Consider the following 26906-nt stretch of genomic DNA (forward strand, 5'->3'; position numbering starts at 1 on the left):
TAAATATCTCCCCATTTAATTAAGATCAAAATAATTAGTGGCTGGTATAATCTTGAAGCAGTCTAGGTCTCCTACTAAAATGCACATCTACTTAATTACCATTAGAAATAATAATAATACTTAATAACAATAATGACAATAATTAACTTTTGTTAATCTGTAGGATTTAATTTAATCAAATTCCAAACCACTGTAGACTTATCGTTGGTATGAACTTGTTTTGAAAGTTCAAATCAGTTGGCCCTTTCGCGCACTCCAAATCATATTTCTTCTTCTTCATCATCAATTCTCTTTCTCTCTCCTCAGTTAGACATGGCGGAACGGAGCCGAAACGACGCCGCTTCGTCGTCGCTCTCCGATGTGGGGATTCCGACCGGATTGAACCGGATCAAGACTCGAAGAGTGACCCCGAATTCGGCGGATGAGGATTCCGACCAGTTTAACGAGTCGCCGAGCAGTGGGTTTTCGACGGCGGCAGCTCATGTGAAGCAGAAGATCAAGGCTTTGAGTAAAGGACATGTCAAATTCGGTCGTTCTAGAGAAGGTATTTTGTTGCTGTTAATGGAAATTGGAAATTGGAAAATAATGGTTATGCTTTATTTAGGTTTCTCTACCTGTTCAATTGAAATGCGATTATAGGGCTTTTGGTGCTATCTAGTATATTAAGGTAAGAGTTGTTTATTGATTGATTATTGGTTCCTGAGGAGGTAAAATTTGATCAAACCAGCTAAAGAACACTAATTGTGATGAGGGCTTTGCTGTTGGATTTATGACTGTGAGTGTGCAACCAACCTCTATTGGTTGGGTGGTCATGTTAAATGTTGTATTTATTAAAACTCGGAGCACTCTGCAAATTGTGCTATTTGTTATTGAGAATTCAGATATGCTGGAAAATTTATAAAATAAATGGTCATTGTTTACCTTTTTTTGATCATGACAAACTTGCCAACTTGGAAATGAAACGTTGGTACTCTTCTTCTCCTCTCTCTTTTCTAATGAAATAGAGGTTCAACTGATTCGAAGTTATGAGCTTTTGGAGTGGGTTGGGTTGATGACGTGTCAGAACCGAGCTTAGGGGGTATAAGTATCTGAAGTAAGCCCAGTATATAAGTAATCTATGGGTGTTATTTGGCAATCATGTCTTACCCTCCCTTAGATAAGTTTTATTCAGGAGTTGAGCACTTTGCCGGCATCCTTTCGAAAAGGGAAAGTAAGAATATATGGAAAAAGAGGAGAATACATAGAATAAAGACAAAATGGAGATAACAATGGCGATAGCGTTTCTCGTGCAATGAATGACCCTCACCGCCTCTCCCAAAGTTTTCTAAACATTTATAGCAAAATTCATGTTGTATAATGGAATTTCTTGTTTCAGCTTCCCATGTAATGAGATTTTTCCTTTTGATACTTGATTGAATGCTGAAGTTTTATTAAATTATCGCTTCTGGAATCATTCAGAATTGAAGACAGTGCAACAATAAATTGGTATGAAACTCTTGCAAATAGGTCTTTCACCCCAACATATATTTGTTTCTATATACACCAATTTACAGATTTAATGACTAGTAAGAGTATCTCCATTCATCCATCGACAGATGCATGTACATCTGTACCTATGCTTTTTTATCTAATTGTTACGTTTTATTCCGATATCTTATTACTGGGTTATTCATTAAAAGTAGTGCAATTCAATTTACAAAATTGTTTACGAGGCAGGATTCCGCAAAGGAAGAAAGATAGCTCGGTGGTTTTCTTCATCCCTTTTTAAGGACTCTGATCAACCTGTGGTTGATGCCACAAGGAATAAGGTCATACTCTTTTGCATTGCATCTCATTTTTCAGTGCTTAAGTGTTTCTTTACATTTTCTATAATTTATTTTATCTAACTAACATGACAGAGTAGTAAGTTGGAGTTCAACATGCCTAGTAAGGAGGACCCTAGAAGAAAGCTGCGTAAGACATGGATAAACAAAACTGGGGATTTACCAAATGCCACAACTACTAAAGTGCCAAAATGTATAAAGAGTTTTTCTCATGAATTGGGACCGAAAGGTGGAGTTCAGTCCCCTAATCCTAGGGCTCACAGCTTTAATGATTTGAAGGTATTAATGACATTTATTGCACGATTATTTGATTTTGGTGGTTGCATAAAGACAATGTAAAAAAATATTTTTCTTAAATTAATTAATATTATTATATGTTTTCAAGTATAATATACTGAAGAATCTTCAGAAAACCAATTTTCTTTAGGAACCAGCATGAGCTTCTTTTTGTTGTTTTGTAACTTCCCTACACCATGGCATTTAGGAGCTCCTGGGATCACTTCGTTCTAGATTCGATGCTGCTAAGAAAGTCATGAATATTGAGCTTGGTTCTTTTTCACGGGAGGTGCTAGAAATTTTACAGAAAGTGGAGATCTTAACACCAGATGAATATAAAATGGCAGAAGAGCTTTTTGTTCTTGCGCAACAATGCATTGACATGACATCCTTAGACTTCCGTACAAAATGTGAAAAAATTGTTCAAGATTTGACTGCAAAAAGACAGACATGCCAATTTGAGTTGCTGAAATTGCTGTTCACTCGCATCTTGTTCATAATGACAAGGTGCACAAGGTTGCTGCACTTTGAGAAGGATAGTTGGCCTGCGAATGAGCAATCAATCGGCAAGTTCAGAGAATGTTTAGAAAGGGTCCCTTCTGTTGACATGAACTGGGTTGAAAATAAGGGATTTGCAGAGTCTGAAATGAGTGATGATTTGCGACCCAAAGATCATACCAACCAGAAGTTACCCACAAAAGAGCATACATTGGATACTACTTCTGAGATTGAGATAACAACTACGGAACCATCAGACAAGTATGATCCAGAAGTGATAAAAGATAGCATGTTAGTTCAGCAAAAAATATCTCAAAATACATGTGCTGATATATGTGACGGTGAGCATACGGATGGCATGTTTCAGATAGAATCCGTGAACATGGTGAAAGGCAATTGCTCAGATGAGTCAAATTTAGTGATTTGCCGGATATGTGAAGAACTGGTTCCTGCCACTCATTTGGAGCCACATTCTTTTATCTGTGCTTTTGCAGATAAATGCGTTTCTAAGCATTCAGATGTGAATGAACATCTCCTGAAAATCGCTGAGTTACTCGAACACCTGTTAGAGTTACGCAATTCAAGCAATCATGAAACATGTGTAAACCCTGAGATCTTGAGGGTGAGGACTACTAGTTCCGCAGTAACCACAGAAGGTTACTCACCAAAGGGAAGTGAGAGTCGAAGTAAGGGAATGGATGGACTGTTAGAGGATCTCCATGAGATGGACACTGCCTGCATTGAAGATTCTCAAATTGCAAACTTGGTAAACCTAAAGAGTCACTTGCTAAATAAGGTAAACCAGTATGGATCACCATCCTCTAATGGAAGCATGACATCTACATCATCTGCAAATAGTCCCAGGGCTGGAAATCTCGACGTCTTGTGGTTAGATCAAAACAATCTGTCAGAGCAGGAGGACATGCAACAGGTTTGTCGTTAAAGACCCATGATACATTAACAGAGTAAACATCTATTGTTGCATACTAGGCCTTTTCTTTGATACATCAGATGGACCTATGATATTTCTGTGAAATTGTTGTCATTTGTGGTATTGGGATGGTGATCTTTATTATATGTTCTCTGTCTAGAATTAGATGGTGGATTACCACAATCAAATTTGTAAAATACTCACCATCTTCTCCATGTAAAAGTACTTCATTTAAAACTGGGTAAAAATGACATTGATGGGATCTTCATCGTAGAATAAAATGTCCTATATTTGCTTGGAAATTTTGATTTCTGGATATGGGGCAGAGCCATTCCAACTTAAAGTATCACAATTTACTGAAAATTGACTTGAACTGGATTTGGTTGACCTCCCTGAAACTTTTATAATATGGTTTATGATGTAAAGCTGGCATAGTAAGCTGTCTTTGCACAGTGTTATCAGGTGATTCCTTTTTTGTTATATGTATGCAGTGTTCATTTTCAGGAGACTGTTAATCACGATATCTGCAAATCGTTCATGGATTTTCTTTTGCACTTTCTGTTGAAAACTTAGCATGTGTTGCTTAAACTCCCAAATTTTATTTGCAGATAAATGACCTTGCTGACATTGCACGCTGCGCGGCAGAGATTGATATTTCAGAAGTAGGATCCCATGAGTTTTTAATAGCTTGTATGCATGACCTGCAAGAGCTTTTGCAGCATAGCAAGTATGCTGCTCTTCTAGTGGATACATTTGGTGGCCGGATTGAAAGCCTTTTGAGGTATGAGGACAAGAAACTATAAAGAAATATGTGTATGAAGCCTTACTGAAGCTACGTAATCTCTGATATGCAGAGAGAAATGTATATTTGCTTGCAATCAAGTGGACATAACTGATGATGGTGGACGTCCAGAAAGTGCCAGATCTTTGCTTGATAGTGCATCTCAGAGTAGTACAACATCAACTCCTTCACATCCTGCGCATAAAGATCGTACAAGTATTGATGACTTTGATATTATTAAACCAATCAGCAGAGGAGCCTATGGGAAAGTCTTTCTGGCTAGGAAGCGAACAACAGGTGACCTATTTGCAATTAAGGTATGATTTTCAGTGATGAAATTTTACTATTATGCTTGAATACTTAAAAGTTAATAATACTGACTTAACACATAGTGACCCAAAAGGAAAGAGACATTGCAATTTGATTTATTCCTTTGACCCTGATTCATTGTTGGGAGAATAGTGTAACTTTTTAAGAGATTCTTACAGAATTTTTTGTTCAAACAACTAGAAAATTGTTGGATTTACAGGTTTCTGTCTGATGACGTATTCATATTGATAATGCCACACATCATGAAGATAGTATGAACATATGAAATTACTGAAATTGGCCAAATTAGATGGGTTGAACTGTTCTGAGTATGCATGTCTACATGTCTCCCTTTATGTGGTGATGGTCTTCTAGAAAATTACTAAAATAATTTAAATGATTGTAAAGCTGTGGACCATAGTCATTTGGTCCTTATATCTTTACCTCACCAAGCAAGTTTTTCAAATGTAAGTGAAATTATACATTTGAACTGTGCAGAAGATGAGCAAATATGTGTTTGTTGACAATTATATGGTGATTCATCTTGGCAGATATTATCTGGCCTTACTTTTTTGTTTTTCCTGCTAGATATTATGTTTTTGTGGTTGATTTGATTTGTTAATGATACAGGTGCTGAAGAAAATAGATATGCTGAGGAAGAATGATATTGATCGCATATTGGCCGAGCGTAACATATTAATCACAGTGCGAAACCCATTCGTGGTAATTTCTGTTGATAATTTAGTCCACCTAAATCTGCTTTATTTCGAAAATTTGAACATGATATGAAATATTAGGAGGGTTCCTCAGAAATAAAATATCATCACAAACTGGTTCATTTAAAAGTTTTATGCTTGGTGCTGTGTAACAGAACAAATGTGATTTTCTTACAGGTTAGATTTTTTTACTCATTTACCAGTAGAGATAAACTTTATTTGGTCATGGAATATCTCAACGGCGGAGATTTATATTCTATGCTGAAAAAGCTTGTTTGCCTTGAAGAAGCTGTTGCTCGTACCTACCTTGCGGAATTGGTAAATATAGAAATCCTTTACATATATAAGCTCTTTAAAATTGTATTGTAAATATGCTTTGGCATTTTCAGGTGCTAGCCTTGGAATATCTTCATTCTCTTGGGATAGTGCATCGTGATCTAAAACCAGACAACATACTAATAGCCCATGATGGGCATATCAAGGTATTGCCTACAATACTGTATATGGCTCTGTTGTCAAGAAATCAGTTGTGTACAAGTAGGGCCTGAAAGGATCACAAACTGTTTTCTGGCTACTTTTAATAATAGGGCCTGAAAGGATAAGAGTTGATAGTCTTTCTACCTACACCCATTTATATTTAAAGCATCAATTTGGTCTATATTACAGATTTTTGCTCCTATATTGAAAACGTTGGATAATGAAAGTAAAAGATTGTGTGCTTAAATGAGTTTGAGAAATTACCTTATTTTAGGCATTCACATCAAAATCTACCATTGATAGAGATTACACTTGGCAATTGGCACTCATGAGTTAAGACAATGACCATTTTTTCTCATGATGACTTATGACTACTAATCCTTACAAAATTTGATCAGCTTACCGACTTTGGATTGTCAAAAATTGGTCTCATGAATTGCACCACTGAACTACCCACGCAAGATACAGAAAAAAATGATGCTTTAGATTCAAATGGTCACATGGATGCCGACATAGTGGACAGTCACCATTCAGCTGTTGGCACCCCGGATTACTTGGCTCCTGAAATTCTTCTTGGAACAGAACATGGTTAGACAGCTATCTGATCCTTAATTTTATTGCGCACATGGTTGATATTTATCACTTTTCTGTCGTTTGTCTATATATTCTATATACACTAAAGAATTTGGGAAGAGAAAGTTGTTTCGGGTTGCTTATAGTATATCTTCTCGACACACCACAGGTTATGCTGCAGATTGGTGGTCAGTGGGAATTATATTATTTGAATTAATAACTGGAGTCCCACCCTTTAATGCTGATCACCCAGAGGTATTTGTTAAAGTTTTTTTCACAAAGATCATTTACATGCTAAGCTCTTGTATTAAATCGGCAGTCTATACATTTCATGTAGAAATGAATAAATTCCGGTGGTGATTATTGTTTTCAGCCACATTTTGATAAATGCATGTTGATTTAAACAATATTTAGAGGTTGTAATATTTTGCATAAATCTTTAATTTTTCCTAACAATTAACTACTACATTATTATTATCCCTTGGGAGAGTCAAGTTCAAAAAGGCCATGGGCGCAGTTAAATTTGGATTTTTACTGTCTGATCTCTGATGTCATCATTATTAATATTTTCAGAGTTCAGGTTTATCATCCTATTAGAAATAAATTTCAGGAGCTTTTTGTGGAGAGTAAATTTTATGATTCAAGTATTACAACTTACGTTCAGCCAATATGTCTAGCTTATAAGCAAGAATAACTCAACTGCCTGCCGGCATATGATATGCTCAACATTGATCGATCACAATCTTGTCGCATTTTTGTTGTCTATCAAACTAAAGCATACTAAAATTTTCTAAGGGAAGTATTAAAGTGTACTTACACATCCCAAGGACATAACAGTTTGTGACAATAGAAGACGACCCTAAGTTCTCTTGGTGGAAGTTACAACAAAGCATTGAGATGTGTTATATAAATATTGATTTGGTTCTGCATTGACTATCAATCTGTTTTCTTCTTTGTTTCTATTGCTGAGAACTTGTTATTTTTACTGCATTAATTGTGCTATTGCTATTCTGGTAACCTTTTTGTTGATAAGTTTATCTAAATGTTTTATTTGTTAATCAAAGAGTTACCCTTCTAATCATTTTTCTTTTTTGGCTTGACAGAATATTTTTGACAACATTCTTAGCAGAAAAATCCCCTGGCCATCAATTCCAAGTGATATGTCTTATGAGGCCCAAGATCTGATTGACAGGTTGGCAAACACGCGTAAACAGAAAAAAACATCAAATTAGTGCCTTTTCGGACGCTTAGATTGCAGACTTTGAGTATCTAGTGTTCGAATAGCAACCTGGCAAACTTCTATATAGTGTGATAATTCTATTATTACTGAAAGCGTTTGTGGAAAAATACACAGGTTGTAAATACCTGAAATAATTTTTTACTAATCACTGTTTTATGAACCATATAGAAAAAATAAGATTTTTTTTTTCACGTTTTAACTTATTATTAATTAACTCCTTCAAAGTAATAGGCCGGGCTTATACTTTCTGTTCTTTTTGGTATGCATAGCTGAATCGTGTATTTGTAAATGAACCTTCACAGGCTTCTTGTTCATGATCCAAATGAGCGACTTGGGGCAAGGGGAGCATCAGAGGTTGCTTATTTCTAATTGTATACTATGTTACTAGTAATAGAAAGATGTGCAATTCCACACTGAACTGTCAGTTATTTTTTCTATTTCAATTCAGGTGAAAGCACATTCCTTCTTTGCTGGAGTGGACTGGGATAACCTTACCTTACAAAAGGTGTGTGCAAAAAAAAAAAAAAAATCAATAACACTGTTTATGCATATTCTTGTCGTGCATATTGCATGTTCCGTTGGTTAAGGGTGAAATTCATTAATTGTCTCTAGACAGGCAAAACTTTGTCAACAAAAATGATAATACTATTTGTTTTGCTATCCAATTCCCCTATGAAAAATATAATTTTAGATTCAAGGTTCAAACATATCTACTTTATTGATTTTATATCAAGCGGCATAAAGAAACTAATGTTTGGATAGAAGAATATTTTACATGCAACTGTGCAAGACCTTGCCCCCAGATGAGCATGGCCTACCATATGGAATCCTTGCTATGTGTAGGCGGTATTCAGATTTTTTAATCCACTGTCCACTTTAGTGTAGTTCTAAATTGGCTACAAGCTTGATACAGTTGTGCAGAATAGAATAAAAAGAGATGTGTATTGGGAAAATGCAGTGTGCTACATTATTTTTACTTGACAAGAGAATACAGAGTTAATAAATACTATAGTATATAACTGTCTTTCTGATGGTGAATTTGGTGATTGATGTTTCTCAAGGCTGCATTTGTACCACAACCAGAGCGTATGGATGATACGAGTTACTTTGTATCACGATATAATTCAACTGGAATGGAGATTGATGAAACTTCTGTGGACTCTGATTCCGATTGCTCTGAAGTGCACACAAATTCCAAATTAGAGGTGGACTATATTGCTCATAATTTATTTTTAGCATCTTATCCAGATGCTGGAGGAATATATTGCCCAGCTGTCAATGTTGACGTATGAAAGATTTTGGTTTCTCTTGCTTCAGAAGATGGATGAATGCGGAGATCTAGCAGAGTTTGATTCTTCACCTCTTGATCTATCATTGATAAATTTCTCTTTCAAGGTATGTCACTTTCTATCTTGCTAAATCTGCCTCCTCTTCTGGATTTAGTATGTTCAATTTGAAGCATATTCCATTGCTAAAGTTCTGGATTAGATATAATACAAGTTTCACAGCTACCTATCACTGACTAAGGTTTGTGGTCCAGTGTGATGTTGGGTATTGATTATAATTATTGAACCTGGATTCAAATCTATACAAAGTGCTACTGATAATCAACTGATAGAAGCTCAGGTTCATAATCAATTTGTATTTTATCAATTCAATCTAGATGACTATCTGCATATTATGTACCTTGTTGGTGGGTCAAAAGAATGCAAAGTTGCAATTATTTAGCAAGAATATTCATATCATCTCAGCTATAAGTTTCAGAAAACTAGGGCGTCAAACTGCTTATTTTACCTGTATTCTGGTCTGAATGCTTTCACATTATGAGTTTTTACAACTTTATTGCAGAATTTGTCGCAGCTGGCCTCAATAAATCAGGATGTACTCCTACAGAGTGGGAAGGAGTCATCAAAGTGTTCGTCCCCATGCAGAGGTTCAAAACCGCCTCCCGCTTGATTTTTCAATATGGTTCGAGTCCAATTGGAAGTAGCAGATATATGTAGAAAAGAAAAGTTGTTGTTAGTTGAAGTAGAGAAGAGGGATGCGATGTTAGTATTTTAGCTGTATATAGTCAATCCATTTCACATCTTTTTATTTCTGCATCCTCCCGTCTCTTGTATGAAACAGAAACTTCTGTTCATAATTAATCATTTTCAACTTATTTTAGAAGATTGTCATTTTCAAGTTATAAAGTAGTAGTAGTAAGTATGTTGTGTTGCTCCACCTTTGTTGGTATTGTACTAGAAGTGCGACGGGACGAATTTTTGCTAGCTTTGAACCTTAACATTGCTTCAAATTGTACTGAAAGTAGTAGGGCATCCACAACACTAATCTTTTAATAAAAATCTGATATTTCCGAAAAAAGTAAAAAACAATGCCACATGGCAGGCTTTGAGCACACCGTTGTTCAAACTCCGCAAGCTGTGCTTTGAGAAAAATAATACAATCAGATCCAGTCATGATGAGTAATGAGCTATGGAGAACGACTTCACTTGTCGAGTGATTTTTGAAATAGAATGTAAAGAGAAGTTTGATTTTCTTGCATCATATCATTGATTTCAAACCAAATTCGGATACTACTACAAAATAATTCTCTCGTCAAAATCAGACATCAAAGATTCAACAACCAACTAAAATTACAAAAAAATAAAAATAAAAATTGAATCCAAAAAACATGGGATGGTTACATATTTATCTGTTTGTTTCCGAGGAATTTAGTTGTAAACTGATAGGCAGAATTAAGGGCTTATTACCAATTACTTTAGGACTCTGCTCCAAAAGGCCAACCCTTCATGTACTCGGCTCGCTGTGAACAGGCTCGTCAGTTGAGTCACCGAATGAGGAAGCCAGGTATTGAGCTAGGCTTTGCTGAGAAATTGATGTCTGTGGAACTTCACTAGAAACTTTAGCTTTTTTCATAGTGACGGATTTAGGCAGCCAGGACTTATTCTCTGGGGCAGGAGTATCCTTTCTTTTAACAGGATCCAACATCTTCCATGGATCTTCTACCATTTCCTTGATGTAATACAAATCTGGTCGCACTTCAGCTGAAACAGATTCACGTGACCCTCCTCTCCCGCCACTCATTCTTGAACCTGGAGTTACGCTATTACCAAATGATCGACCCCTGCCTCTACCAGACTCGAGATGCCTGCTGCCTCCACGCCCTGATGCTTGGGGACTACTGTAGTAGTTCTGACTTCTGCCTCTACCATAATAAGGATGGTCCTCCTGTCCAAAGCTAGGATTGCTGAAATGACCACCTCTTGACATGTTTGGTGGGCTCACATAGTTAAGGGCGATGCCTGGTCCACCCTGGGCATTCGGAGGATTACCCCGTGGTCTACCTGCAAATTCCATTGGTCCACCCCACGCATTTGGAGGATTACCTCGTGGTCTACCTGCAAATTCCATCGGTCCACGCCAGGCATTTGGAGGATTACCTTGTGGTCCACCTGCAAATTCCATCGGTCCACCCCTGATATTTGGAGGATTACCTTGTGGTCTGGTAGCGAATTCCATCGGTCCACCCCAGGCAGTTGGAGGATTACCTTGTGGTCCACCTCTTTGATCGGGATAGTTGACACCTGGAGTTTGATATGATTGGTTTGGAGCCGTACTTCGATATGTAGGTCCAGGAGGCATATGTTGATGTGCAGGTCCTGTTGATAACATAAACAAGCATTCAATGAAAAGAAGCATAGGCATACAAAAATCAACTCGAGCATTCAAACACCAGAACTTTCTCTTGGCAAGGATTTCATTGTAGCTACATAAAACTTACAACACAAAGCAATTTCCAATTTCCACAAATACACAAAAGAATAAATCAAACTAGTATCAACTCTACTAATTGCAATGGAGCACATCAAAGTGTTGAATAATAAACATCAAAAGCAGACATAAGCTCATCTCAAAAGACAAGATTGATATTATTATATTAATATCATTAGAAAATAAAAATAAGGAGAATATATGTAAAAATAAATCGGGAGCATGTGAGACCTGAGGAGCGTCCGTGTGAGACCTGAGGAGTAATATTATCTCTCCTACTTCCAGAGAATGCTGCCATAGGGTCAGTGTAATAATCAAATCTTGGTGAAAAATATTGAGTTGGAACAGAAGTGCTTTCTCCTTCAACAAGAGGGTTTGCAAGGCCACCAGATGCCAATGATCTATCAGTGTTTGCAACTGTTGTATCAGCAGCTTCAATTCGCATTGCCTTCAGCCTTTCCCTTCTTTTCTGAGACTCCTCCATATCACCCAACGCTTAAAGAAGAATCAATCTGCTAACGAAACGAACATATTTGTTATGATCTTTATATCACAGACTATTTTTCAAATAAGATTTATCAAAGATAAAAGTTACAAGGAACTAATTTCCAATATACACCCTACAAAGTAATATGTAGGGATTAGTTATTGGCTACTGAAAATTAGTTGCGAATTCAATTTCCTCTGCCAAAGGCCAAATGGTACAATGAGAAGGATATGATTGAAAATCCAATTCTCTAGCTGTTAACACTATCACTGTTTTCCACCAGTTTCAACACACTCGTACATTCTTTCACTCTCATATTCACTCTCAAACCTTTTGAACAAAAAAAATCTCACAACATATGCACAACTTCACGAACTCAAGATTCATCCAAGCACACTTGCTTCATAGTTTCCTGCAAGTTCCAAGCAGTTGGATTCGATACTTTTCCACATTCAAGTTTCTTCCATTGAGAAATACCCGTATTTCATTTACCAACCTCAAGAACTTCCCTTAGGAAATAAGTTCTGCATTCAAGATTTTTCCCTCACGTATGACATACAAATCAATATTTTAACAAATAAAACGAAAACCGAGTTCTTCACAAATTTTCATGCTAGGGTTGAGTGGATTTGGAGCCTAATAACAAATTTCCATGCTTCACAAACATTCACGTAGTGCACCAAAACAGTATAATTCAATTTTTGGGATTAATTCCATCCTCGAACACCTATGACATAAATCCCCCCATTTCCTACTCATAATTCCCAACACATGCTCACTTAATTTCTGAAACGATAAATAAGAAATAGAAAAAGGAATAGTGAATACAATTGTTTACGACTGAGTGAGCATGCAAGTCTGTAGAGGTGATGATTCCTGATTGAGTTAAGCCTTGTGTTAAACGGAGGCAGCGAAGGCTACTGTTGCTTCTGTCTGCTTTTAGCGAATTAAACCGCGAATTCGGCACGGCGGTGGTGCTAGGGTTTGAGTTTAGAATTGGGGATTTTCACCGTCTTCTTCTGCTGTTGTAAGATACCCATTACCCTTTTCGTATGAATAATTGTCTGATTAGTTACTTTTTTTTCATTAGTTTCATTTCAATTCGTCTAGTACAGTTTAAAATTTAAATTAAACTTTTTTTTTTAATTACTCTATTCATCATTTTTTCATTTTCTTTTCTATTTCTTTATCTTGCCAGATTCCATATTTTATCAGCTTATTTCACCCACATTTTATTAGTATAACTAATATATATATATATATATATATATAGGGGATGTATTCAAATCCTTTTCATATCTTTTGTCCTTTTTCCTTCTTAATCCTAGCCCCATGATTTTGTCATCTGACGGTTAGATTAATGCCACGTGTCATTTAATAATGCACATTTCATTCTAATAATGCACAGCGGCTAATAATGCAACATTATAGACTAATAATGCACATTTGCATTCTAATAATGCACAACGGCTAGTAATGCAACATTATAGACTAATAATGCATTGATCACAACCATCCAATTCAAGGATCCAAGGGCTGAGATTAAGAAAGAAATAGGACACTTAGGCTGCAAAGGAGCCTAACGCACCCCTATATATATATATATGTGAGATTTATTCATCTAACTTATTCAATCCAATTTATTTTTCAGAAAACACGTACCGAAACTAAATAGAACTCTTATTAGAAGACGTAGGCAGTAATTATGTAGTTGTAGAATATCAACTTAAGTATTCATAATAATTTGACAATGATAAGATCGCAATACAAGATAAAATAATCTCTCTCAGATCATCCATAAAATTTGAGAATTTAGGGACATTACAAGTTTTAGTCCAAAAACTAGTAAGTATGAGAGAGATTATAAAAAACGTGATTAAAATATTATTAATTATAGAGTAGATATCATCCCATTAGAGAAAAAAATATTTTTATAAAAGAAAATTTCTAATATAAAGGAAAACACCAAAGTAAAATGAAAAAAAGGAAAGTGTGATAGGGATATGTAAAATCCAATATTTATGCATTTCTTGATTACTATGCTGTTTGGAGCCTCCAAATGAGCATATTATCAAATGATGAATAGGAGATGAGACTTGGCCAGAACCTTTGTCTAAGCAGCAAGGAGTTTAGACATTATTGTATGAGATGTCGAGTTCGAGCAGATTTTTTTTTTAAAGAAAAAAAAGAATAGGAGATGAGACGTGGCGTTAACATATGAGAATGTAAAAGTTGCACTATGGAATATTGTAATACGGCTAAACGATTTCAGGATAGAGACAATGGCACATTCCAAGTGAGGATAAGCACTAATTCAGAATCAGCACTCGATACCAACCTCAAGAACTTCCCTTGGGAAATAACGTATGACAAACAAATCCAGATTTTAATAAATACTCCCTCCGTCCCGCTTTAGTAATCTCATTGACTTTTCTACCATCTTTTTATAAAAATGATAAAAAATAGTTAAAGTGGAGAAATAATAAAGTAAGAGAGACAATAATATAGATAAGACTCTTCTCTATATTATTCTATCTCTTAATTTACTATTTCTCCTCTTTAACTATTTTTTATCATTTTTACAAAAAGAGGACAGAAAAGTCAATGAGACTGCTAAAGCGGGACGGAGGAAGTATAACGAAAACCAAGTTCTTTATGTATTTCTTTTTTCTAGTACCATGATTTCATTAAGCTATCAAATGCGAGTGCTTGTCCAGAAACTAAAATAAGGTGACTTAATATCAAAGATCAATGTAAAATATACTCTCTCCATTCTAAAAATATGTTCAAGATTCAGAATCTAAAAAAACATAAGACTGAAACAAAAACAGTAGAGTAAGATTCATAATCTGAATGAACATAAGATGGGACCAAAAAGTATTCTCCTAGTACAGAACGATGGTACAGAATTTAGAAGTTAGAATCAGAGCGGCATGTCCTGAAAACTTCAGCCCTCATCACATCGATTGGAATGTGCTCATTGGTATACCTCTCAGGACCTATATACATGCCTGTTTTCTCCAACAGCTGAAGCCCTTCTTCTCGCCCAAATCTCGAAGAGTACAGTTTCAGATACTCAATGTCCTGGACACAACGTCGTGCCAAACAGATTTAGTTACAGAATAAGATGACTCAATAAGGAACGAACGTGCCATCAAAATCCATAAACGAAAGTGAACTACAACTGGATTAATGGAATGGAAGAATCTGAATTGTATGGTCATAAGGTACACGAAATCTTTTCATTTTTACTGATATTGAACTTCACAAAACATGCAAGCACAATGCCGAACAGGAAAATATATGGAATTCTCATTGGAGTTACCTGCAAACCACTTAAAAGCCGCTCAAGTCGCAAGGAGGCAACGGGTTCAGCTGAAGACGAGAAGACTTGACCAGGGTAATATAAGACTCCGTCACCTGGAGGGAGGCCACGCCGAAACTTAATCTGGAAAAGGGATGAAAGAAGTGTGTCAAGGTGCAACGGGTGATTAAAAGCCATGGAAGGACATCGACTTCATATCCTGTACAATATCAAGTTACCTCAGCACTAGGAACTGATGCCTTCTCATAGCAATTAGCTCCCCAGTAGAGGAAACCGGTTCCGCCTTCTTTCCATACTCGCCACATTACAGCACGATGCTGGGTGCCTCGCATCCCCAAATGCCAATTAGGATGAGGATCTGCCGGCCCCATGCATACATAAGTCCACCACTCCTGTGTAAAGGCGTAGATACATATGTTAAGAAAAGACCATAGAAGATCATAACAAACTTAGGTGTTGGGGGTAGAAGAGCATTATTTCTTAGGCGTTTAAACTGCATTACCTCGCCATTTTCAGGTTGTATTTCTGCTATGATATCCTTCGCCAGATCTTCGCGATTTCCAATCACCCATTCACTGCAAGGGAAAGAGAAAATGATGGTTCCCTAGTCTATACTATACTATTTTTGAAAAAAGATGTCAAAACCAGCAATCTCAAGTCCACTCTACCATATTTTACAATGACATATTCACATGTCTAAATTTAAACACAAAGTTGTATGGAGAAGATAAAATGCACATTTCACCATTTCGGGATTTTAGAAGATATGGAAACTTCAGATGAATGGTTCAGATTCAGTTGCAGCCACACATGCACTTAAGCTGATTTGCTTAAAACTAAACCTAGAAGAAAGAGGTTGAAAGATTTAGTACCTTGTGCAATATATTTGATTGTGAGGACGAAGAAACTCTGGAACTTTAAGAAATGATTCAAAGTTATTTGAGGCTAAGGGTGCATCACTTGGACCTGAGTTAACAAGAAACAAAAATGAGAGTGGAACATTCTGAAGAATAGCCACTGTTATCTTTTAGATTTGATTTGTTAGTAAATTTATTCAAATTCCTATTAGTAGGAGTTCAGTTTCAGTGGTAGTTGCAATCTTTAGGTTTAATTATTATTTCCAGTATAGGATATCTTTAGGTTTATCTTGCAGAATATTTATCAGTTAGGATTCTTTGTAATTTTCCATAAATACCTCCTTCAAGATTGAAGTAAGGAATCCAAGGGATCAGATTTTGTGCCGCAGCCTCGTAATAAAGCAATGTGTTACATGAAATGAAGTAATGCAGTTCTGCTGCCTTAATCACTAAGAAGGTGCTTGGTATGATGGAATGGAAGATGGGATAGAATGATCATTCCTACCTCCATTCTACTTATTTTGTTGGGTATAATATATTCTTAGGAATCACCATACGTAATATAGTAGGAATAGCCATTCATTCCTGAAGCCATGGTATTAGCCCTTCCTAGTCCTTCTACAGTTTTTTTTTTTGACAAAAGTATCAATATATATTTTATGCTTTGACAACAGCCTTAGATAATATCGAGTCATTCATCTATGAACACATACACACTCTCTCAGATTAGGCATTATATGATCTCCAGTTCCAGGTTGATATGCCCAGACATGTGATAGGTTGCCATGCAGTTCCACTGAATTATATTGTTATACAAAGATGTCAATCAATTTTACATGTAACATATCAATCCTATGATAATGCAACAATCATGATTCCATTCTTTCGTATTCCTTGTGAATACCAAGCATAGGAATCACCCAAGGTTTGTCATTCCATTCCTACCGGCGTTCCATTCCCCACCACATTCCGGTCCATTATACCAAGCACCTCTGAAGTTACTTAACTTTGTATTATAGTCAAGTAGTTCTAATAGATGTTCATGATGCAATGTCAAGAAGAAGCTATTCAATCTCCGGATTCACACGTGTGCCATTTCTGTTGTTACCTATAACTCGACAAAAAATATTTGTAGGTGGATACACGGACAATCAAATTTTTTAAACTGATTATTATGAACTCACAGGCACCCTAGGATCGAGTCAATTCCAGTTTGCTCAAATAAAAATTTCATTTTTCCAGCAAGTTTAACATCATGTTCAGATATACACACATGGAGGTCAAATATCAAATTCCTCAAGTTAAAAGGAAAATACTCACCACAATAATAAGTTGTCATAATACGGGCATCAGGTGCGTAAGCTTGGATCTCACTTGCCATGTTACGAATAGCTTCATAATGCTCGAGGTTGAGTGGCTGGAGGGATAGAAACAAGAAAGAAGGGTGTGCCATCAATCAGTTACAGGGTAATATTTATTTCAGAGGAAGAATAGTTTCTATAAGGTAGAGAAGTCGTCAGATACAAAAATATTTGAATACATATATTGCTCTTGTATGCTAGAATTTAGTAAGGTTTAATCCTGATGATTGAACAAGAGCACATTTTTCAGCTTGCCAAGTATGTTATTTCTACCCAACGAATGCGATAAGCAGAAGTCAGTTACACCCTATTTCCTTCAGCTATTGCTATCAATACACATCGTAAAAAAATCTCCTAAATTTTTTCAAGAAATATGCATGTTCAGACATATCACTCCCATGTCCTCACCTCATCCCACAGATAGAAGTAGGCCTTCCTCCAATGATTCTTTGTTCGTAATAGCTCCACTTCTCTTTGCAGAAAGTTCTTTGCTGTATCGCCACTAACGCACATTAAGAAGCAAATATGAAATAATCAAATTAAGAAACAGAAAGAGCAGGATACACTTAGCCAAGGGGCAAGTAAATATATACCAGGAGACTACTGGACTATCTGGTACAGCATATGCTGCAAGCCTGGGGTTAGACAGATACTCGTCTGATTTCGGATGATCAGCTGCATGAACATGGACATGAATCAGCACGCCAAAGTCAGAGAAATTTAATGAGTGGAACAGAGCAGGAATGTAGTAATGGATTAGTCATACTTTGATATCCTCATAAATATTTGTAAACGGTGAAATGCAGATGCAACAATTATACTCGACAGATAACTTAATTGTTGTAGAGGTACATTATCACTTTATTAGAGTGACCTAAAACTTCTTCTTGTTACCTGGCCATGGACAGGTGTAAGTCAGAACTCGCATTCCTTCACGCCATCTGCAGAAGTATGGGCTGATTTTATATTGAAGCATCCACTGAAAATGCTCATCCAGTGCCTCGTACCACTGGCTACTTCCATGCTCAACACCAAACCGGTCCTCAATCACCGTATCGGATATCTATCTATCATTAAGGAATTCACCGTCATCTACAATTTCACTTCAGTTCAGTAGACAATAAGTACAAACAGAGGCCAACTTGTATGAGATAATTTATAGAAACTATTACGAGGAAGGGTAAAAAGGGCAAGGATTGTCAAAGTGGAGAATTGCATACTATTAGTCCGGATGGAATAGTAACAACAGAACATGAGGTTGAATTTCGCACCATAGGATCCAGATCTGTTCAATAGATACTGAAACCACGGGAACGAGATTACTGAGATCAACTTTGACAAACTGTCAAATAGATAATTCAGCTACACTTGGAACAGATGATCAGCTAAACAACAATTTAGCTTTTGCAGAAAGCATAATACAAGGATACACCAATAACAGCTGGAAGAGAAGGTGTGACTGGAAGAACGAAATCCCAGACTGTTAAACTCATCTTCACTCGGATTGAAAAGTTTGAAATGGCATCCTCCTCCATCATATCACCTGAACCATTATCTAGATAAAGATCCGAAAATGATGGCATTTCAAGCACTTTTCTCAAAGAAGAAGATGCACATTTCACTCTCTCTGCCTATAATTTAATAAGAAATTGATCTATTAGCAGCCTGCAGGAACATCTATATAATTTCAAGATTAATCTCTCAGCTGACAAAAAACCAAGGAACCCACCACTTCATCCAGTGGCTTTCCATCAATTGGCTCCAGAAAATCAAGACAATTTAATAATTCTTGGTACATGTGATTCCTCTCAGCTTTGTTTGGGGACTGTACAGTAGATCTGTAACAACACAGAATCACGAAGAGAAGATAACATAAGTGAATATGCACAAATTTCACACTATATGAATTACAAAGAAATACAATCAGATGATTACTGTGTGTCAGCTCGTGTAGCAGTAATTATGAATTCCCCTTCATACTGACCAGGGGGCTGGATTTCCGGGACATCGATTGAAACATAGACTGCCGTTGTTTCTCTGCAAGGATATCAAGATGTTTTGAGGATCATAGACTTAGTTCAGACTTCAGACGGAATGAATTTCGATATGTTCAGTACCCAGGAAGAAGGTTCAGTTGAGACACGGGTACTTCAAGCGGCACAAGGGCATCGGGAACACCCAAGATTGGTACAACACGCCTCACTTTCAACGACTCACCAACTATCAATCTGCATGAATGATGTATCCAAAAACATTAGCCTCCTCAATTTTCTAATTTACAATAGTATAAGAGAACAAATTTTGTACTATATTTAAAAGACAAACCTATCACCAGAAGTGGAGCACAGATCAGTACATTGCATCTGCACGGTTCCAGCTACAGTAGATCCGGCCCAAGAAACTTTTGGACGTATAGCTATCTGGAAATTCTCCCTCTCATTTCTTGCTGCCAAAAGAGATATCTTCAACAAAAATAGTGTCAGAGAGAAGGAGATATGCTGATTTGTGCATATAATATGGAACAATACAGTATTTGCATGCACATCTTGTGGCCTTCAATCTATTCACCCACATACGTTAGATTCTCCTGAATCTACAAACTCACACTGGATACAAATCACACAACCAATCTAGAGGATATAACAACAAAAACTACAAATGGAGAACAACAGTTAACCCTTAGCTCTAAAAGGTAAAGCTCGTTTAAACTTACGGGCTCCAATGTACGAGGCATGTCTTGTGGGCCGACATTCGCTGTGCTTGGCATGCACCAGGCATGAACTAACTCGGACGAATGAACTTTCAGGGGGTCAATGGAGGTCCTCAACAAATTTGGATCTTGTATGCCACTTTCGCCCCATCCATACGCTGTTCCACCTCCTGCTACACCCTCAACTGGCGGTACCATTGCCTCCGGATGGCCCCCTACATTTACCACAACAATCACCTCACCAAATCAGTTCAATTTCGATGTCCACTACAAGAATTTAGAACCACTAGTTTTTCCTTTTTCATCTTTGGAGCACAATAAATCCTATTAATCAATCTCAATTAAGCATCTCAACGAAAAACGGAAATCCATCCTTGTCTCCTGAAGCATCACTTTACACCCCTTTTCCACCTCCATTCATCAACCTTCCGAGTACAAATAATTCGCAACAATTTAACTAAAAAATGGTAACAAAATTCAAACTCCTCGTTTAACTTAACACAATAATCCCTACAAAAACATAACTATATGAAAAATTAAACCACAGAATATATAACTCAATCATCCTCAGGCAGAGAATTAACTAAACTAATCACCAAATAACACGAATTTAATCAGCCTAAACCCACACTAAACATTCATCAAATACACACAGGATGACGCTTACCGGAGCTGTCCATTGCTACAATTCCGATTTAAATAACCACAAAACTATTACAATTTCGAAATTATATTATGTGGTTCGAGTTAGGTGATCCGAGGTAGGAAATTGCAGGGATTATAAGGGAGTTTTTGATTGAGATTATTTATATAATTGTGATGTAATGAAGAGACAAAGCACGGGAGTTTCGTGGCATTGTCCGTCACCGTCATAGTGAAATTATATTACTGCCACTCTACTTCTTGCTATTTCCACTCCCACTTCAGATTTAAACGGTTAATTATATAGAGTACCCAAATTTAATTATTTTTATTTATGGTTTATATTTACCTTGAACGACTATAGTCCACAGAAAATACTATTCGTAGTGAAGAATAAGAATTTTAATGCAAAATAGATAAAAAGAGAAAATATAATTGAAATATTTTGGTTTAAAAATGAAATTTATCAAGAAAGAAACTAGCAAGTTTATATCTAGAGATTAATTTTAGATCGTAGACGAAAATATATTTAATTTTCAAATTAGAGGTTATAATACTATCTCGTAAGTTTAGTATTAGGGTGAAGATGTTGGAATAAAAGAACGAGCAGTGATGAATGAAATTGTATATGCATAATTAAACCTTTTAATATGTTATACTGAAAATTGATTTATGAATATTAATTAATATAAAATGAATTACATAGTAATATTATTCTGCAACAATTTAGGAAAGTATTAGTAGTATAATTTTATATTTACATATTTTAATAAAAAAATTTATTAAATATCTTCTTCCATCCCATGAAAATATAGACTTAACAATGTAAATTTTAATAGTATGAAATTGATAAAATATAATATAGATTGAATGTAAATTGTTAGTGAAGAATGAGATCGCCTCAATAAGAGAGAAAAACTTATCAAAAATGAATGTGAACTAATTTTGTTGGATAGTTCAAACTTGAAAAAAAGAAGACTATTATTTGGGGATATGGAGAGTATTGTATAATTATTTCAAATCAAGTTTGAAATCATGTGAAAATTTATCAAAAAAATTTCATATTATTTCTTTTTTATTGTTGTAGAATAATATTAACTAATAACAACACTAATTTTTAATTTAGTTCAACAGAATTTAAAATAGAGGGGCATTAAGCACATATATCTTTACATGAATTTAATTTTGTAGTAGAAATATGCAGATACTATGTAATACTAATAATGTTTGGATATTATCTAACTCTAAATAATATATGTAGTAATATTTTTAGAATTGTATAGTAGAATATATAAATAATTGAGCATACGATCAAAATTGGTCCTGAACATATGCTCATTTTAGGATTTTGGTCCTAGACTTTATCTTTTGAACTTTTTGGTCCTGTACATTTCAAATCGGATCACAATTGGTCATTCGTTAACAATTATGTTAATATTAAACAGTCAACGATTTTAATAGTAATTTTGACCAACTTAAGCAATTTTTAATTATTTTAAGGATATATCATTAAAATACCAAAATAAGAGTATTAAAAAAGAAAATAAAGAGTAAGAAATAAATTTACAAGACTCAGACAATTTTTAAACAAAAATGAAAGGTCACTCTCTCTCACTTCGACGGCGCTGTTGTTCTCCGAGCGGCGAGCGACGGGACGAGAGTTAAGCTAGTTTATCGGCAGAAGGAAGAAATTCTAGATGGAGAAGGAGAACGATAAGTCGACGGAGAAGGAGAACGAGAAGGGGGAGGGGAATGGGAAGAGCATCTGCCTCTCAAAATCGAATCCGACTGAGAATCGACCGCAACCACCATCTCACGTCGGCCACCACTCTCGCCGGACTTGGTCGTGGAACCTTTGCTGCAGGACGACCGCTCTAGCATTACGAAGTTGAGCCACTAGGGTTCTTCGTTTTTCAGCGGAGGAAGAAGATAAAAGTGGCGGAGTTTTGAACCCTACTGAATGAATCGACTGTTAAAAATTGGAATAAATAATTTATGATTTGGAATGAATAACTTACTCCCTCCGTCCCCCATTAGGAGTCACACTTTGACCGGACACGGGTTTTAAAAAATGTAAAGAAAAGTTGGTTGAAAAAGTTAGTGGAATGTGGGACCCATTTTTTATATTAATTTTATAACAAAATGTGAGTGGATTGAGTTAGTGGAATGTGAGACCTACTTACTATTTATGGTAAAAATGATGTGTGACTCTTAATTAGGGACGGACCGAAATGGAAAAGTGTGACTCTTAATCAGGGACGGAGGGAGTATGATTTTATTTAAAAAAATAATTTGATTATTAAATAATTAAAAATTGCTTAAGTTGGTCAAAATTGTGATTAAAATCGTTGACTGTTAAATATTAACAGAATTGTTAACGGAGGATCAATTGTGATCCGATTTGAAATGTAAAGGACCAAAAAATTCAAACGATAAAGTCTAGCACCAAAATCATAAAATGTTCATGACCAATTTTGGTTTTTACTTTAAATAATTTGTAACAGAATTATCTAGATATAAAATTGTACCTGAATTTTATTAAATTTGATATTACTCCATGTTACAATAAAATCTAGATTATAAATTTAGAAAAATACAGAATATAAAATAATAAAGTAAAAAATTCTATAATACAATGTAAGTGTCTTTATATGGATGTGTAGTATCAATGTAGTGTTTCTTAGTTTGTTTGGCCATTACCGTTCAAGCAAAATTATTCCATCATAACTATTAAACTACAATTGTAGAATAATATATAGTAAAATATTCATTGCCGTCAAAAGTTCGGTATTAAACAAATTATGCCCTAAAATAGTACTATCAAATATTGGGGAAAAATATACGTTTTACCAATGTTTCAATTTAGTACAAAATATTTCAAGCTAACATATACTTCCTCCGTCCAACAATAGCAGTCCCATTTCTAAAGGGCACGGGTTTTAAGAAACTTTTAGAGTATGTAATAAATGATGTGTGATAGTGGAATTTGGGACCAACCTCAATTGTGTTAAATTTTTCCTTTTCATCATGGAATAGAACTTGTTTCCTTTTCATTTCTTGTTTTCAATAAGTTCATGGATTTAAAATACAAACTCAAAAAAAAAAAAAAATGAAACATCAACAAAAACCAATTGCATTCGATTTCTTCATGGTGGAAATGAGTTTGAAATGAGCTCAAAATACAAAGGGGGAAGTGAAATTTTCAAATTTCCCTCTACAAAGAATTTGAGGGAAATTTTAACTTAAAAAAATACAACTACTAAGCTGCTATAAATACATCACCAACTTTCATTTAATACACCTCCTACCAACTCCAAATCTGAACATCTCCCAAAAAAAACTCAAGAACACTTATGTAAATTTAAATCCCTCAGAAAAAATTCATCATAGGGATGGAAAATGGGCAAAGGCATACCCTACACATCAACAGCAACATCAAGAACAATGTGGTGCAGTTTCTACTCAAGCACAGCCAGGATGGAGTGCTTGCAAGAGGGGCTGTAATGGAGGCAGCAGACACTTTTAACATCAGTAGAAAGACTGTGTACAGACTCTGGAAGTCAGCCAAGGAGCAGATGCAAAGGGGAGAACCTGCAATCATGGAAGGAAAGATTAGAGGGTACCAACATGCTGACAGATTAGACCTCGATGAAGAAAAGGTTAGAAACTTATACATTCTTGAAAGATCTTCCCTTAGAAAAATGGCTGTCAAATTGAATGTGAGCAAGAGCACAATAGGTTCATGGGTGAAGCAAGGTAAACTAAGGCCACATACAAATGCAATTAAACCTGCCCTCACTGATATGAATAAGCTAGCAAGAGTGAGATGGAGCCTTAGTCAACTCCAGCCACAAATAGCTGATGGTAAAGTTCCATATCAAAGCATGCAGAATATAGTGCACATAGATGAGAAGTGGTTCTATATGACCAAGTCATCAGACAGATACTACCTCTTGTCAGGTGAGGAGGAGCCATATAGGTCATGCAAATCCAAAAGATACATCACCAAAGTGATGTTTATGTGTGCTGTCAGTAGGCCACTTTTTGGAAGTGAGGGTCAGACCCTTTATGATGGTAAGGCGGGAATATTTCCCTTCACTGAAGTTGTGCCAGCACAAAGAAAGTCAAAGAATAGGCCAAGAGGAACCATGGAAACCAAGGCAATCCATTCAGTGACAAAGCCAGTTATGAGGGACTGCCTTCTCCACAAGGTATGCAACTTTTCCATACTATCAGATCTTTAAAACTCAATCTAGATCATCATTTAGCTATGTTGTCTTTGATTCATGCCAGATTATACCTGCAATTAAGGCCAAGTGGCCTGTTTGGGCAAGTAAAGAGATTTACATTCAGCAAGACAATGCCACACCACACATAACTGCCATGGATCCAGAGTTTCAGGCTATTGCCAATTCAGATGGATTTAAAATCCATCTGATTTGTCAACCAGCTAATTCTCCTGATACTAACATACTAGACCTTGGTTTTTTTAGAGCAATTCAGTCATTGCAGCATGAGAAACCATGCAAGACTGTTGATGAACTGGTGGGAAATGTGTGTAGCTCTTTTGCAGAGCTGTCACCACAAACCCTTAATAGAGTATTCCTCAGTTTGCAAGCTTGCCTCAGAGAAATCCTACAAATGCAGAGGTGGAAATGGTTACAAAGTTCCACACATCAACAAGGATAGGCTGGAAAGAACTGTGGGACTCCCTAATGTGGTGGAAGTGGAGGAGAATGTGGTGAGAGAAGTGCTGGAATACTTGCAAATGCCAGAAAACAATGATGGATCAATGTATGACATTGGTCCTCTATCAAATGCATTTGGCTTATAGGTTTGGCACTGAGGTTTTTGGTGTTTTTGTCAGTCCCTATTGTATATGAAGTAGCATGGTCTGATCTTTTTGGTGTGTTGGTCAGTCCCTACTGTATATGGAATGGGGTGGCCTGATCTTTTTGGTGTGTTGGTCAGGCCCTAGAATATTTAGGCTAAGGGGTGTCTAGTGTTTTTGTTTTTTGGTGTATAGAATAGTGCAAAGATGATGTAAATGCACAAACTTATCTAATGATATCAGGCCCTCAAAAATTTCATCATGGGCAGCAGCATAAGCCTCTAAACCTGATTAGGGGTGGCTTATAAACATAGGACAACCAAGACAACAAAATTCAGGGACATATCAGCCTGCCAGGAACACAAACCAACAACATATGCAACAATAGTTCATCTTCAAGGCCCTCAGATAATTATAACAACATAAGACGTGACAAAGAGCAAACAATTTCATCATAGGGCAACAACATAAGCCTCCAAACCATAGTAGGGGTGGCTTATACACATAAGACAAACACCTCAGCCAATTTCAGGGACACATCATCCAGCCAAGAACACAAACCAACATCTTATGCAACAATTCAACATCTTTAAGGCCCTCAGATAATAATAACAACATAACATATGACAAATTCAAACAATTTCATCATAGGGCAGAAGCATAAGCCTCTAAACCATATTAGGGGTGGCTTAATCACATAGGACAAACACATTAGGGACAAAATCAGGCAGCCAACAACACAAACCAGCATCAATGTCAACAATACAAGAGCTTCAAGGACCTCAGATTATAATATCAGCATAAGACATGACAAAGAGCAAACAATTTCATCATAGGGCAGCAGCATAAGCCTCCAAACCATAGTAGGGGTGGCTTAATCACATAGGACTACCACATCAGGGACAAATTCAGGCAGCCAATTACACAAATTTAGGCAGCCAACAACACAAATAAGCCAACCAGCAAAACATTCCATAAATAAAATCTGATCAAGAACACCAATTTCATCATACGGCAGTAGATAGCAATAAATCCTTAAACCTCCTAACCCAAATTGGGTGTGGCTTAATCACATTAAATTTCAAACCCTAAATACTCAAAAACCAAGAACCTCCGAACCCTAGATAGAGGGTGGTTCTCAGACCAGATCCGCCATGCCGGGCAAGAGGATAATGAGGAACTCCTTGAACCACTCCATCTCCTCAACCGGACACCTCCGACGTTTGACCCTCGGAGTTTCAGGGACAACAGTAGCCGGAGGGCTTTCATAACTCGGCGTATCAGGGACATAGAGA

General features: G+C 36.3%; 4 protein-coding genes across 9 annotated transcripts; 2 read left to right on the forward strand and 2 right to left on the reverse strand.

Moving 5' to 3' along the window:
• Window positions 1-231: 231 nt before the first annotated feature.
• LOC125218422 (probable serine/threonine protein kinase IRE4) lies at window positions 232-9790 on the forward strand. 4 transcript variants are annotated; one of them, XM_048120084.1, is made up of 17 exons: window positions 232-544; window positions 1717-1808; window positions 1899-2102; window positions 2308-3528; window positions 4137-4309; window positions 4383-4626; window positions 5249-5341; window positions 5512-5652; window positions 5724-5816; window positions 6210-6399; window positions 6554-6639; window positions 7488-7576; window positions 7927-7978; window positions 8073-8129; window positions 8686-8829; window positions 8945-9019; window positions 9473-9790. In XM_048120084.1, the coding sequence occupies exons 1-17, from the start codon at window positions 313-315 to the stop codon at window positions 9578-9580; spliced, it is 3294 nt and encodes a 1097-aa protein (XP_047976041.1). In that variant the 5' UTR covers window positions 232-312; the 3' UTR covers window positions 9581-9790. The 4 variants fall into 4 exon arrangements, with proteins under 4 accessions (XP_047976041.1, XP_047976040.1, XP_047976043.1 ...); XM_048120083.1 differs by having other exon boundaries at window positions 233-544; window positions 8942-9019; XM_048120086.1 differs by lacking the exon at window positions 232-544 and having other exon boundaries at window positions 1904-2102; window positions 2251-3528; window positions 8942-9019.
• Window positions 9791-10143: 353 nt separating this feature from the next.
• Window positions 10144-12953, reverse strand: LOC125218423 (protein SICKLE). 3 transcript variants are annotated; one of them, XM_048120089.1, is made up of 4 exons: window positions 12714-12953; window positions 11630-11910; window positions 11122-11286; window positions 10144-11025 (listed from the first exon to the last, which is right to left on the reverse strand). In XM_048120089.1, exons 2-4 carry the CDS (start codon window positions 11880-11882, stop codon window positions 10415-10417), a joined length of 1029 nt encoding a protein of 342 aa, XP_047976046.1. In that variant the 5' UTR covers window positions 11883-11910; window positions 12714-12953; the 3' UTR covers window positions 10144-10414. The 3 variants fall into 3 exon arrangements, with proteins under 3 accessions (XP_047976046.1, XP_047976044.1, XP_047976045.1); XM_048120087.1 differs by having other exon boundaries at window positions 10144-11286; XM_048120088.1 differs by having other exon boundaries at window positions 10144-11286; window positions 11630-11913.
• A 1680-nt stretch (window positions 12954-14633) lies between these two features.
• LOC125223460 lies at window positions 14634-20956 on the reverse strand. Its single transcript, XM_048126622.1, has 16 exons — window positions 20806-20956; window positions 20142-20353; window positions 19754-19890; window positions 19546-19656; window positions 19364-19465; window positions 19158-19266; window positions 18859-19059; window positions 18323-18491; window positions 18022-18103; window positions 17837-17930; window positions 17388-17484; window positions 16083-16176; window positions 15713-15785; window positions 15429-15602; window positions 15211-15333; window positions 14634-14969 (listed from the first exon to the last, which is right to left on the reverse strand). The coding sequence occupies exons 1-16, from the start codon at window positions 20816-20818 to the stop codon at window positions 14796-14798; spliced, it is 1965 nt and encodes a 654-aa protein (XP_047982579.1). The 5' UTR covers window positions 20819-20956; the 3' UTR covers window positions 14634-14795.
• A 3216-nt stretch (window positions 20957-24172) lies between these two features.
• Window positions 24173-25614, forward strand: LOC125220885. Its single transcript, XM_048123018.1, has 3 exons — window positions 24173-24991; window positions 25074-25263; window positions 25343-25614. The coding sequence occupies exons 1-3, from the start codon at window positions 24173-24175 to the stop codon at window positions 25612-25614; spliced, it is 1281 nt and encodes a 426-aa protein (XP_047978975.1).
• Window positions 25615-26906: the final 1292 nt, after the last annotated feature.

Source organism: Salvia hispanica, chromosome 4 (assembly GCF_023119035.1).
Source record: "Salvia hispanica cultivar TCC Black 2014 chromosome 4, UniMelb_Shisp_WGS_1.0, whole genome shotgun sequence".
NCBI lineage: Eukaryota > Viridiplantae > Streptophyta > Magnoliopsida > Lamiales > Lamiaceae > Salvia > Salvia hispanica.